The sequence below is a fragment of the Microtus pennsylvanicus genome, chromosome 6 (genome assembly GCF_037038515.1).
Source record: "Microtus pennsylvanicus isolate mMicPen1 chromosome 6, mMicPen1.hap1, whole genome shotgun sequence".
NCBI classification, from domain to species: domain Eukaryota; kingdom Metazoa; phylum Chordata; class Mammalia; order Rodentia; family Cricetidae; genus Microtus; species Microtus pennsylvanicus.
Window position 1 is genome coordinate 125,633,320 of NC_134584.1, and position 14,823 is coordinate 125,648,142.

Consider the following 14,823-nt stretch of genomic DNA (forward strand, 5'->3'; position numbering starts at 1 on the left):
AAGATTTTCAGAGTGGAATTGGTTGGATTTCAAACCTTGAGCTTGGACAAGCTCAGAGACTGGCTGGATTTCGTGTGCAAGGGGTTGGTTTCATGCCCAGGGATTGATTAGTTTTTCTGCCCAGCTGGTCAGGGGCAGAGTGTGTTTGTTTGGCTCTGGTTTCAGGACCAAGGTGTATTTCTTTTTTCTTTTCTTTTTTTTTAAAGATTTATCTATTTATTATGTATACAACATTCTGCTTCCATGTGTGCATGCCAGAAGAGGGTACCAGATCTCATTAAAGATGGTTGTGAGCCACTATGTGGTTGCTGGGAATTGAACTCAGGACCTCTGGAAGAGCAACCAGTGCTCTTAACCACTGAGCCAGCTCTCCAGCCCCTGAGGTGTGTTTCTTCCACTGGCCCTTTTTAACCTTTAGGCTTAGGTCTCAAGGCCAGTGAACTGGCTCTGGTCTCTCTTACCCCACAGATATTTCTTACAATACAGTGGAAGATGAATATCTGAAAAGAGCCTCCATATCATTAAATATTAGAATAATGAAAATAAATACTACACTGATGGGTCACTAGACACCTGCCAGAATGGCTTAAATCAAAAGGCTGACAATACCAAATGACAGGGATGCAGAACAAGTCACCCTCGGTGATGCTGTAAACTCGGAAAGCCCTCTGCAGAGGTGTTCAGGTAAAACACGCTGACTTTATGACCCAGAAGCCCCACTCCTAGGTGCTTCACCAAATGAACTGAAAGCAGAGCCTGCAGTGTTAACACAGTCCCTAAATCCAAATGCCCTATAATGGGTGGAAGGCCAACAACATGACCCGGATGGGCCATGGATGCATTCCATTCTGCTGTCTGAAAGAAGCCAGACGTGACAGTGTCGGTTATCTCAGGTCACAGGCGTGGCAGCTGCTCTGACCGATGTTCTAGGCTTGAAACTACAGAAGGAAATGAATAGGCAAAGGACCCTGAAATCTTGAGTATTACTCAAAGGGTTCCAGGGAGAGCAGGTTCCTTAAATAATGCAGCCATCAAAGCATAAAGCACTCACGGGCTTCATTCTTGGTTTCGGTAGGGGTTTCCAGGGGTGGACCAACAGTCCTCGGAGACAGAGTTCTCACAAATACCATTTAAGCCTAACGTGAACAATGGCTGAATTCACAGCTTTGGAAACAGCCTAGGGCCTGAGGACAAAGAACTTCACTGGAGAGCGGATTCACATTTTGCGCAGGTGCCCATAAGTAACAACTTTAATTCTTCCACACCATTAGCACAGCCACCCTGACAATACTGGTTTCTAGGAAGAACGTTTTTAAAAATTCATTTTTTAAAGAGTTCCATAGTTGCTTAAAATATTTAAAAAGATCATTTGATTTAGGGGACAATATACAGTAACAGACTTTAAGGCACATAAACAGGTTTTGGCATTGAGGTGCAAGGTTAGAGAGATGTAGATAATCCTGTGACATCTCAGAATATTTCATCCGTCCGGAAGATTATAAGGCACCATCATTAGCACCATGAGAGATGGTGGGCGAGGCTCAGTCTCAGGATGCATGCCCCACACACCCAAGCAGCTGCTGCCTGGTGTACTCCCAGATGAGTAGAGCCCCGCTCACGTGCACGTTCAGTGAGCGGATGATGCCCTGCTGAGGAATCTCCACACACACGTCCAGCTGCTGGATCAGGTCGGCTGGGATCCCTTCCCACTCATTTCTGCAGAAGAAAAATGGAGCGGGACACCTTAGCTCCCCTGTAACACAGGGAGAACCTTTTACTAATTTTTTTAGAAGTCCTGAATGTTACTATAGGAGACAGATAAACAGATGACGTCAGCCTGGGTTCCAGGAAGAGGCCAATTCCGTGTTTACTAGTAAACATCCCAGGGGTCTCCATCAGTGCTCTAAGTTGACAGGAAGTTGTGTCATAGGAGCCAACTCACCCCAACAGGAGCAGCGACTTCTCAGGGAAGCAGAACTGGGCCAGGTCTGAGCTCTGCGCTGTCTGCTCCACACCGATGACAGTGTAGCCTTCCGCCTTTTTCTGCTGCAGATAATCTGTCAGCTGCGCCGGTCTCACCTTGGTGGCAGTTTTAGAGGGGCAGGATATGAGATCATTCCGTTGTGAAATGAGACGGTGGACAAAGCACTGAACTCAAACCCGACTTGTCAAAGGGACTTGAAAGGGAAAACGGCACCAAATGACATCGGAAAGAACTCCCTCCACATAGCAGACTGCTGAACGGTGGCTGAATAGAGGGTAGCATGTTCTACTGAGGGGACTGCTACACTACTGCAGGTCACAGATAAAACCCCATGGGACTCAGCACTGAAGGGTCAGACTGAGAAACTGGCATAAAGACAGCCTGCCAAAATACACTCGCAAGTACAGGATCTACTAAGCGGTGTTACACCTACCTCCAGCAGAGGGAGCCACTGCTCCGCAGAGACACTGAGATGCTGGAACTGCCTGTCGCTGACGCACTGAAGACTGCCGACCACGAGTGCCGCAGCTCCAAACACCTCACAGGTGCGGCACAGCCCTGCACGGAACAGCCTGTTACTCAGGTCTCCAGCAGGTCACAGAGTTCACGGCCTTCCAGCCTTTCCTCTAAAGCCTGCCAAGAGGGCCATGTGTGGAGGAGACAGCCACAGAGGGGTGCTGAAAGGATTTAGGGTGACCCTCCTGGAGGACGATTTTTACCTCCTAAGTTGGCTGGCTTGTCGATGAGCGAGGCCACAACAATGAGTCTGCTGATGGACTTGCCGAGCTTGGCGGCCCGATCCTGAAACAGAAGCTCCAGGTCTGACTCCAGAGCCTTGTGTCCCCACGGGATGATCTTCTTCTGGACATCTGCCCACTCTGATTGGCTGTCTGCTTCACCCAAGATAGACCCTGAGAAGAGATAATAGTTCCAGTATCAGACAGTGGCAGTTAGCCTGGGGCAGTTCTCTATGTATTGGCATCTTTGTTGTTAAAATTTTTTTATATTTATTTATTTATTTATTAAAGATTTCTGTCTCTTCCCCGCTGCCGCCTCCCATTTCCCTCTCCCTCCCTTGTCTGCCCAAAGAGCAATCAGGGTCCCCTGCCCTGTGGGAAGTCCAAGGACCACCCACTTCCATCCAGGTCTAGTAAGGTGAGCATCCAAACTGCCTAGGCTCCCCAAAGCCAGTACGTGCAGTAGGATCAAAAACCCATTGCCATTGTTCTTGAGTTCTCAGTAGTCCTCATTGTCCGCTATGTTCAGCGAGTCCGGTTTTATTCCAGGCTTTTTCAGACCCAGGCCAGCTGGCCTTGGTGAGTTCCCTGTAGAACATCCCCATTGTCTCAGTGTGTGGGTGCACCCCTTGCGGTCCTGAGTTCCTTGCTCGTGCTCTCTCTCCTTCTGCTCCTGATTTGGACCTTGAGATTTCTGTCCGGTGCTCCAATGTGGGCCTCTGTCTCTGTCTCCTTTCATCGCCTGATGAAGGTTAATATTCAGGAGGATGCCTATATGTTTTTCTTTGGGTTCTCCTTATTTAGCTTCTCTAGGATCACGAATTATAGGCTCAATGTCCTTTGTTTATGGCTAGAAACCAAATATGAGTGAGTACATCCCATGTTCCTCTTTTTGGGTCTGGCTTACCTCACTCAGGATAGTGTTTTCTATTTCCATCCATTTGCATGCAAAATTCAAGAAGTCCTTGTTTTTTACTGCTGAGTAGTACTCTAATATATATATATTCCATACTTTCTTCATCCATTCTTCCATTGAAGGGCATCTAGGTTGTTTCCAGGTTCTGACTATTACAAACAATGCTGCTATGAACATAGTAGAGCATATACTTTTGTTGTATGATAAGGCCTCTCTTGGGTATATTCCCAAGAGTGGTATTGCTGGGTCCAGGGGTAGGTTGATCCCGAATTTCCTGAGAAACCGCCACACTGCTTTCCAAAGTGGTTGCACAAGTTTGCATTCCCACCAGCAATGGATGAGTGTACCCCTTCCTCCACAGCCTCTCCAGCAAAGGCTATCATTGGTGTGATAAAAGGCTATCATTTTATTTTAGCCATTCTGACAGGTGTAAGATGGTATCTTAAAGTTGTCTTGATTTGCATTTCCCTGATCGCTAAGGAAGTTGAGCATGACCTTAAGTGTCTTTTGGCCATTTGAAGTTCTTCTGTTGAGAGTTCTCTGTTCAGCTCAGTGCCCCATTTTATAATTGGGTTGATTAGCCTTTTACGGTCTAGTTTCTTGAGTTCTTTATATATTTTGGAGATCAGACCTTTGTCAGTTGTGGGGTTGGTGAAGATCTCCCAGTCACTGGGTTGCCTTTCTGTCTTAGTGACAGTGTCCTTTGCTTTACAGAAGCTTCTCAGTCTCAGGAGGTCCCATTTATTCAATGAGGCCCTTAATGTCTGTGCTGCTGGGGTTATACGTAGGAAGTGGTCTCCTGTCGAGTACTTCCCACTTTCTCTTCTATCAGGTTCAGTATGTTCGGACTGATATTGAGGTCTTTAATCCACTTGGACTTGAGTTTTGTGTATGGCGATAGATATGGATCTATTTTCATTCTTCCACAGATTGACATCCAGTTTTGCCAGCACAATTTGTTGTATACTTTTAGCTCCTTTATCGAAAATCAGGTGTTCATAGATTTGTGAGTTAAAGTCAGGGTCTTCTATTTGATTCCATTGGTTGACTTCTCTGTTTTTATGCCAATACCAAGCTGTTTTCAATACTGTAGCTCTGTAATAGAGTTTGAAGTCAGGGATGGTAATGCCTCCAGATGATCCTTTATTGTATAAGATTGTTTTGGCTATCCTCTGTTTTTTGTTTTTCCATATAAAGTTGATTATTGTCTTCTCCAGATCTGTGAAGAATTTTGATGGGATTTTGATGGGGATTGCATTGAATCTATAGATTGCTTTTGGTAGAATTGCCATTTTTACTATGTTGATCCTCCCAATCCAAGAGCAAGGGAGATCCTTCCATTTTCTGGTGTCCTCTTCAATTTCTTTCTTCAAAGACTTAAAGTTCCTGTCAAATAGATCTTTCACTTCCTTGGTCAGAGTTACCCCAAGATATTTTATGCTATTTGTGGCTATCGTGAAAGGTGATGCTTCTCTGATTTCCCTCTCTGTTTCCTTATCCTTAGTGTAAAGGAAGGCAACTGATTTTTTGGAGTTGATCTTGTATCCTGCCACATTACTAAAGGTGTTTATCAGCTGTAGGAGTTTTTTGGTAGAGTTTATGGGGTCGTTTATGTATACCATCATATCATCTGCAAATAACGAAAGCTTAACTTCCTTTCCAATACGAATCCCCTTGATACCCTTATGTTGTCTTATTGCTATTGCTAGAACTTCAAGCACTATATTGAAGAGGTATGGAGAGGGTGGACATCCTTGTCTTGTTCCTGATTTTAGTGGGATGGCTTTGAGTTTTTCTCCGTTTAATTTAATGTTAGCTGTCGGCTTGCGGTAAATAGCTTTTATTATATTTAGGTATGCCCCTTATATCCCTAATCTCTCCAAGACCTTTATCATAAAGGGGTGTTGAATTTTGTCCAATGCTTTTTCAGCATCTAATGAAATGATCATATGGTTTTTTTCTTTCAGTTTATTTATATGGTGGATTACATTGATAGATTTGCGTATGTTGAACCAGCCCTGCATCTCTGGGATGAAGCCTACTTGATCATAATGGATAATTTTTCTAATGTGTTCTTGGATTCGGTTTGCCAGTATTTTATTGAGAATTTTTGCATCGATATTCATGAGTGAGATAGGCCTGTAATTCTCTTTCTTGGTTGGGTCTTTGTGTGGTTTTGGTATCAGGGTAACTGTAGCTTCATAAAAGGAATTTGGCAATGAGTCTTCTGTTTCTATATTGTGAAATACATTAAGGAGTATAGGTATTAGCTCTTCTTGGAAGTTCTGGTAGAATTCTGCATTGAAACCATCTGGTCCTGGGCTTTTTTTTGGAAGGGAGATTTTTGATAACAGTTTCTAGTTCTTCACGACTAACAGGTCTATTTAGATAGTTCACCTGGACTTGGTTTAGCTTTGGTATATGGTACTTATCTAAAAAAATGTCCATTTCTTTTGCATTTTCCAGTTTTGTGGCATACAGGCTTTTGTAGTAAGATCTAATGATTCTCTGAATTTCCTCTGTGTCTGTGGTTATGTCCCCCTTTTCATTTCTGATCTTATTTATTTGCGTGTTCTCTCTCTGTTGTTTAATTAGTTTGGATAGGGGTTTGTCGATCTTGTTGATTTTTCTCCAAGAACCAACTTTTTGTTTCATTGATTCTTTGGACTGTTTTCTGTGTTTCTATTTTGTTGATTTCCACCCTCAGTTTGATTATTTCCAGTCTTCTTCTCCTCCTGGGCGCGTCTGCTTCTTTTTTTTTCTAAAGCTTTCAGGTGTGCTGTTAAGTCCCCGATGTATGCTTTCTCTGTTTTCTTTAAGTGGGCACTTAGTGCTATGAACTTTCCTCTTAGCACTGCTTTCATCGTGTCCCATAGGTTTGAGTATGTTGTCTCTTTATTTTCATTAAATTCAAGGAGGACTTTAATTTCTTCCTTGACCCAGGTGTGGTTCAGTAGCTGACTGTTCAGTTTCCATGAGTTTGTCGGCTTTCTGGGGGTAGCATTGTTGTTGCCTTCTAACTTTAATCCGTGGTGATCTGATAAGACACAGGTGGACACTGATATTTTTTTGTATCTGTGGAGGTTTCCTTTGTTTCCCAGTATGTGGTCAATTTTCGAGAAGGTTCCATGAGCTGCAGAGAAGAAGGTATATTCTTTCCTATTTGGGTGGAGTGTTCTATAGATGTCTGTTAAGTCCATTTGCTTCATTACCTCCAATAATTCTCTTAATTCTCTATTAGGTTTCTGTCTGATTGACCTGTCCATTGGAGAGAGAGGTGTATTGAAGTCTCCTACTATTAGTGTGTGTGGTTTGATGTCTGCCTTGAGTTCTAGTAATATTTCTTTTACATAAGGGGTGCTTTTATATTAGGGGCGTAGATATTCAGGATTGAGACGTCATCCTGATGAATTGTTCCTGTTATGAGTATAAAGTTTCCATCTCGATCTCTTCTGATTGATTTTAGTTTGAAGTCAGTTTTGTTAGAAATTAGTATGGCCACACCTGCTTTTTTCTTAGGACCATTTGCTTGAAAGATCTTTTCCCAACCCTTCACTCTGAGTAGATGCCTGTCTTTGTGGTTGAGATGTGTTTCTTGCAAACAGCAGAATGTTGGATCCTGTTTTTGTATCCAATCTCTTAGCCTGTGCCTTTTTATAGGTGAATTGAGACCATTAATATTAAGTGATATTAATGACCAGTGGTTGTTTACTCCGGTTATTCTTATTGTTTTTGGTAGTAGAGTTTGTGTGTCTCCCTTCTTTGAGTTGTGCTGGTGAAGGGTCGCTAGATGCCTGAGTTATTGTAGGCAGTGTTGGTAATGTTGGATTCCTTGGGTTGCGATTTTCCTTCTGTTACTTTCTGCACGGCTGGATTTGTGGCTACGTATTGTTTAAATTTGGTTTTGTAACTATTCTTTTTGATGTTGTTTTTGTTAATGCGTGTATACGGCCCGAGTGTGTGTATGTGATGTGTGTGTATGGCCTGAGCATGTGTATGTGTGCCACGTGCACAGAGGTGCCCACAAAGACCAGAAGAGGGTGTCGAATACCCCAGAGCTGGAGTTTCGGGTGGTTGTGAACTTGTGTGGATGCTGAGAATGGAATCAGCTGTCTGTGCTTAGCACCAAGTTCTCACAAAGGTCTCTCAACCGTGGTGCTCTCTCTGCTAGCTGGGTTCCCTGGGTTTCTGTTGCCTGCTGCTGTCTGCTATGAGAGGTCAGGGACCCTGTCTATGTCCAGCACATTGGCTGCCAGCAATGGATCCTCACTGGATGAGTATGACGGTCTAAAGATCAAACACTGAACCATCTCCACCTTTCTCAGAACGCTACCCAGAGTCCTGTGTTGAAACCACAGGGCGAGCGAGGCTCGATTCTGCAGTTAAAAACAATTACATTTATCAGGAGGTGCCGGGGCACGTGGGTCAGGGTGTCATATGGACGTCGAAAGGCAGACAACCCGTGGGAATTAGTTGTCTCTTACCATGTGGATCAAACTCAGGTACTCAGGCTTGGCAGGAAACACCTGTATCCAACGAACCATCAGAGAGGTGGGAAGAAAAGGCACAGGTGTGGTGGTGTGGGGGAGACTTTAGGGATGCTGGCTTTGGGGAAGCAGTCACAGTGGTAGGTGCAGTTAGGGAAAGTTGAGGGAGGGGCCAGTAGAAGGAGGCCACCACCACAGTGCTGAGAGGAGCTTTCTGGACACACTGAGCCACAGGCTCATCAGGGAAGCCTGACTGGCGCAGATGTTCCTGCCTTCTCTAAGCAGAGGCAGAGATGCAGGTCAGTGAAACAATATCAGGACCCATTCTCAAGCTGTGGTCAGGAGCCCTCACCAATGAACCAGCACAAAATGGAGCTCCCTTACCTCCGTCCTGCTGGGACCAGTCTCCGGGACTCAGCTCACTCAGTGCGGTTTCAGATCGGTACCATGGGGACCCTTCATTGGAAGGGATGTCTGTGAAGCTGGCAAATTTATCCAGGGCGATCCACTCCTCTTCAGTGACACCCGAGAGCCGTGGGAGGGTGTAAAATATGGTCTGAAACAAGAATCGTCAAAGCTAAACATTTTCCCTAGGAAACAAAGGAAAAACCAACATGGGCTTTATTATTGTTGGCTCTTCTCCCACGCCACCCTCTACTGCAGGTTCTCTTTGTCCCTTTGCCCTAGGACACTCAGGTTCATTTAGGTACCCCCAAGAGCAGGCAGGGCCTCTCCTCCAGCTCTAACTACATGTGACTAATGTGCTCTTATCAAGGGCACACCATGCTTCAAAGGGCAGTGTCACTAACAAGAAACGTATGCCGGAAGGCGGTTTCCTGGCCACCAGACACTTCCCATGCCAGTTCCATTACAGACATCCAGAGCCCGAATCCTGGCTCGACAGTGTAACTCACTGTGTGACCTTCCTCAGCTTCAGCTCCCGTGTGTGTAAGAAGGTTGGATAACTGGTGCCTATGAGGCCACCTTTCTGCCCTTCCCTCTTGAAGAGCACTCAGTGGTGGAAAGGCACGAGAGAGAAAACCCAAGGAACAGGCAATTTAAAAGTGAAATAAATGGCCCTTACGGCACACATCTCTGTAGGCAGTTTTAAGGCAAATATTGTTTGCTTCAGGCTAGCCATTTTGTGCAAATCTGAACTGACGTCATGACGGAGAGTACTGTTTATTAGGTGGGCCCCCGAGCCCAGCTCAAACACAAAGCCTCGGTGACAAGAGTCGGGTAGGGTGTCAGCTCTCTGCACCACAGCCCACACAGGGAGCCCTCACCCACTGCTGCACACAGACTACCCTGCCTGCTGCTGCTGCAGGTGAGGGATGCGGGAAAGGAGGAAGGACTCAGTGCTTACTGGCTGCCTGGGAAAAGTGGGCGGGGTTCTATAGATGTCAGGAAAGCATGGACAGAGGGCTCTGGGAGCCAAGGGAGACAGACAGTGTGCTATGATATGTGAAAAACCTAGTATGTTTCAACCCAACAAGAATGGCATGCATGTCGTATGTAGCACATCTCACAATACGTAGAATGTCTTCAAAGACAGCTTTAAGCAAACCATAAAAGAACTGGTTGCATAGTAGCTGATCTAGATTCCCCAGAGGAGAAGTCTTCCAGGCCAGATGTCTGCACAGCAAAGCTGAGTAGATAGCACAGCTTTGTTGCTGGAGTTGAAAAGGGTTTAAGATCGTCTTATATGTTATGCAAATTTTAAGAGTTTACACAATGGAGTCGTTTATATACTAACTGTAATAAGTATATTTACAGTTCTTAAAAGTACACAAGCACTGTGCTACTAATGAGCAAAGTGGAGTACCACTTGACAGACACATACTCTCATCACCCAGAATCAAAAAGGATTAATTGCCATTAACAAGAGATCATCTGTTCTTGCATGGATCATGGCTTCAGGACAAGAAAATCTCACCTGCACAAAGGTTCTCTCACTCACTTCCTTTTAGAACTCTGATCTCTGTTTAGAGTTAAATATTCCCTTCCAAGGTTTACAAGCCAGACACTGCCAGAGAAATAGAAAGTGAGAATGACTAGCCAGTTGTCATCGCTGAGGTCTGAACCGCGAGCACAGCACAGGACGGGGATGGGAGATGAGCCTGTCCCAATCCTCCAACAGCTGGGGCAGGGGAGGGCCAAGTCAGGGCTGCGGACAGCAGACAGCCTAATCACAGAACGCCACAGGTCACGGGACAGGAGACAAGTCTGTCCCCGTCCTCCAACAGCTGGGGCAGGAAAGGGTCAAGTCAGGACCGTGGACAGCAGACAGCCTACACTGGGAGCTCTCAGCTTACCTCCAGACAGTAGTCCTTCAGGGGGTGGAACGTGGAGAAGAAGAAATGGTCCTGGATGCGCTGCCAGTTCTTCCTGGCATTCCTGAGGGGAGGGACAGGAAGTCAACAGTTCTGGTGAGGGAGGTCAGTAGATTATCTTTAAGAATCCCATCCCAAGTTCATACTCCGGCTCTTAAACATCCATGTGTATGTTCTGGCTCTCTGAGGTTGTGGTTTGAGTGAGAAATGTCCCCCATGGCTCACGTATTTGAACACTTGGTCCCCAGTAGGTGGTGCTGTTTGGGAAGGTTTTAGGAGGTGTGGCCTTGCAGGAGGAAATATGTCATTGAGGGCTGGCTTTGAGAGTCCACAACCTGGCCCTCCTGCCAGTCTGTTTGCTGATGTGATTCCCCGCCGCCATGCCTGATGCTTGCTGTCATGCCCTCCTCAGTGTGACGATCACTTCTCCCTCTGCACCCGTGAGCCAGGAAAAACCCTTCTGTAAGTTGCTTTCAGCCATGGTGTTTCTCAGAGCAACAGAAAGTCACAAACATAGGGCGACTGGGGATTAAACCCTGGGGCCTCATGATGCTCTGTCCCAGCACTCAGTGTGCTTTTGGTTTGTTTGCTTTCAAGACATGGTTTCTCTATGTAGCCCTGGCTGTCCTGGAATTCACTACATAGACCAGGCTGGCCTCAAACTCACAGAAACCGAGCTGCCTCTTCCTCATGAATGCTGGGATTAAAGGTGTGTGCCACCACTCAGTGAGCTTTGTAAATGGCAACTTTAGAAAGGTTCTCATTTTTGCTTTGGTGTCTTGAGACAGTCTCAGGTTAGTGCGGGTAGCCTTGAACTACAAATAAAACAACAAAGGTTTGCCCTGCTGTTTTGCAGAACCGGGGTTTGAGCCCAGGCTTCCTGCCCTCCAGAACATACTTGTTACTCAGCTAGCCCATGGGATTTTGTATTTTGAAACAGAACTCAAAGATAAACAGAGACTAAGTAATGCTTTTAGAATCATGCAAAACCAACTGAAGGAAGAAAACCCAGGTCTCTTAGCATCAAACAGACACTGGCCAGTAGAACATGAAGACTGTAGAGAGAACAGGCTTCATACTCAATCACATACCATCGACCAAAGTCACCCACCACCTGCCAGCGTAAGGAACCTGTGGAGTTAGGATCCCTGTCTCTGGCTGGCAGTGGACCTTTTTCTCTAGAGGGCAAATCTTACATACGCTGTGGTTTTCACCCTGAAGGCACACGACACAGCTAAATAGTATCTCTCCATTCTCAAAAACCAAGAGCACCAACTATGAGCAAGGGTGAATTCTTAACTCAGCCACCAGGTTGGAAAGGAGAAAGTTATGTGACAGGACAAGCAGCTTAGAACTGTGCAGAACTTTCAGCCACGAGATTTCCTATACTTTACTCTTTAAGGGATTCTCTGCGGAAGTTCCTGGCACTTCACCATCCTCACTGCCTGTGGTTTTGGAAAATGAGTGACATGAAGTACTTTAGACATCCCAAGTCTAAACAGAGAATAATGGACTCCAAAAACCAACTGCATCAAGGGAACAAGTGTCTGCCACTCGCCTGTCAAAGGTGTTGCAGTATAGGCTCCATCCCTGTCCAGCGCCGGCGCAATCTCCCAACTCTATCACTTGCTACACTGAGCCTGCTTCTCCTGCACGCTGGCCTCACACCTGTCCGTTTCCCTCCCACTACACCAGCCGCCTTGGACCTGCTTCTCAAACAAAGGCAAAGCCCGTAAGTATCGGTCACGTTCATCCTGACTCTCTCAGTTCTGAGTGTCTGGACACTTGTCCCAGGTCTCTCAGACGACCTTCCTCAGGGTCCCACCTGCCTCCAGTCTCCACTTCCCACAGCCGCTTCAGGGGCTTCACTCACCACTTCCTGCTCTTCCTCTGGGAGGCACAGATCACGTTCCCTGAGCCACAGACAGAGGTCTGTATTTGCCATGGTGCCCTCGATATCCCCATCACCTACTAAAAAGCCTGTGCACTGCTGACTGCTTGGCAGTCCTCTATCCTGTCCTCGGTTCAACTGAGCCACAGAAGACAGGACCTTCGTCCACAGGCTGTGTGTCTGTCTGCCTCAGAGGACTCAGGGAAGGACAAGCCTTCAAGGACAGAGAGAGTGGAAAGCTCAGGATGCCCGGTGCTCACTGGCTATGTCCCTGTTTGGAACCAGGAGTTCAAAAAATAAGTGATACCATACAAGGATGTTTTCTTGCTTAATAATAACAATGATAATAACAACAACCTATATGGGATCTGAGCCAACCGCTTCTAGGGACCAGGGATTTTAGGATCAACAGGCAGAGAGAACACAGCTCAGTGCCAAACAGCCATGATCTCACAAAAGAAAGCAGTGTTTGGCTGGAAGTAGATGACCGAGGGATGAAAGGCAGCTCTGGGGTCATAGCTTCCTGCTGTGCTGGGAACAGAACTGAGAGTTCACAAGGCTCAAATAAAGGATGGAGAGAAAGAATAAAACCCCGGTCTAGACCCATCATCAATCTGTAGCTTAGCACTGTCTGTCGCACGGGGCTGACCAAGTCCTCTGTGCCCAGCACAGTGAGACACTGACATATAAGAGGGTCACAAGGCCGCTCCCCACTCCTCCAGGCTCTCCAGGGAAGAACAGAGCCGTGAGGCATCCTCACCCTGCTCCGTGCATGCTTTCCGCCTGGCTGAGGCTGCACTCAATGACTGTGGTCCAGGCGTCACACTCTTGGAACTGCAGGGCTTTACACAGGTGCCAGGCCTTCTTGAGGGCCACCAGAGCGTAGAGTCGGACGCTGAAGTTGTGGCTCAGACACCACTGCAGGGCAACGGTGAGGGCCTGCTTCAGAACCAGCTTCTGGAAAGACAGACACTGCTTGTGGGGTGGACATGGCAACATGAGCCAGACTGTAAGGCATGGAGGACCGGCAGAGTGGACACGGAGGATGGCAAGCCTTTCACTGTCCTCACCACAGGGCTGCCTCTTCCTCCTGGGCAAATGAGCCCAGCAGCACTCACAACTGTCTCATGGAAAACGATCTCTGGGGTCTTCATTTCTTTAAGGGCTGTTGTATGCCCTTCTCCTACAGCCTAAGTTGACAGGGACCTTACGCGAGACTAACACAGCCACTGTGTTCTAGACGTGACTGCACCTGATTACATGCCCCAGGCTGAAGTAGTCTATAGGAGCCCCACTTTTGGAGAACAAGAGGTATCCACTTTCCTCCTTTGAGTGTTAATCCCTTGAACTCCCTAAAAACGAACTTGAGCCACATAGAAGCGAAATTGAGAAGTGGGAAGAAGAAAGCCAGGTGTGGGATACCTGAGGGGACAGCATGATGACCCAAGTTCAGGGTAAACCTGGCCTATGCGAGCCCTGTGTTAAGAAACAGAACAAGTCAGAAGACTGCGGGGTCTCCTCAGTCCTTCTGATGCTCTACACAAGGTCACCTGCAGGACAGGCTGCACTGGCTGGTACCCACATCTACAAGCAATGCCAGGGCTCATACAGGGAAGCCACAGGGGAAGGGAAACTGTAAAGTGAGGAAAGAGAGGACTGGGTATGTGGGCTCCATGTGACCATGCCTAGGTCATGTGACCACTCCTAGGTCTGTCTGCACCAGCGTTTGTGAAGGAATCTCCACAGAGGAGGGGCTTAAGAGCTACTATCCTAGCTGAGGAGTTGATAGTGATGACTTCTACCAGAGGAAGAGCTGTGGGAGGAAGAGGCAACTTTCCTTAAGGGTGTGGTCCCTGATTCACCGCCTACACGCTGGGGGATGGCATCACACACCCAGGAAAACTGGACTTGATGAGTTATGTTTAAAAAAAAGCTGGGCGGTGGTGGCACACGCCTTTAATCCCAGCACTCAGGAGGCAGAGGCAGGCGGATCTCTGTGAGTTCGAGGCCAGCCTGGTCTACAAGAGCTAGTTCGAGGACAGGCTCCAAAGCTACAGAGAAACCCTGTCTCAAAAAACGATAGATAGATAGACAGACAGACAGGACATTAAGCTGGGAAGGGTAGAACGATGGGGAGCAGTGGAGGATTCCCATGATCAAAATAGATTGTATGAAATTCTCAAAGACCTGATAAAAATATACGAACAACAAAACCTGAGTGGCCAAGAATTTAAACCCTATTTAGATACTTGTAACAAAAACAAAAGCCATTCACACCCACAGGAATCACCTGTGAACTTGGTGTGTACTGGGTGTGGAAGGGGAAGGGAAGGAGAACTGGAGACCCCCACAAGGACCCTTGACAGTTGGGGGTGAGTATGGAAGAGGGTGGATCAGGGAGAGGCTGGGGAAGGGGTAGATATCATCAAACTGCAATGGATGAAATTCTTAAAGAATTAATAAAAAATAGGGAAG

At 46.6% G+C, this 14,823-nt stretch overlaps 1 protein-coding gene across 4 annotated transcripts in view; it reads right to left on the reverse strand.

Annotated features, from left to right (window-relative positions):
* Nucleotides 1–1,294: 1,294 nt before the first annotated feature.
* Nucleotides 1,295–14,823, reverse strand: part of Tarbp1 (tRNA guanosine 2 -O-methyltransferase TARBP1) — a 56,272-nt gene continuing 42,743 nt past the window's right edge. For 2 of the 4 annotated variants that reach the window (XM_075977701.1, XM_075977700.1), the window contains exons 24-30: nt 13,109–13,305; nt 10,440–10,521; nt 8,509–8,680; nt 2,704–2,895; nt 2,418–2,542; nt 1,943–2,079; nt 1,295–1,716 (exon numbers count right to left, since the gene is read on the reverse strand). In XM_075977701.1, coding sequence (XP_075833816.1) covers nt 1,548–1,716; nt 1,943–2,079; nt 2,418–2,542; nt 2,704–2,895; nt 8,509–8,680; nt 10,440–10,521; nt 13,109–13,305 — 1,074 coding nt within the window. In that variant the 3' untranslated portion in view covers nt 1,295–1,547. Of the gene's footprint in view, nt 1,717–1,942; nt 2,080–2,402; nt 2,618–2,703; nt 2,896–8,508; nt 8,681–10,060; nt 10,151–10,439; nt 10,522–13,108; nt 13,306–14,823 lie in introns of those variants that run through there. The other 2 variants (XM_075977702.1, XM_075977703.1) reach the window with 2 other exon arrangements.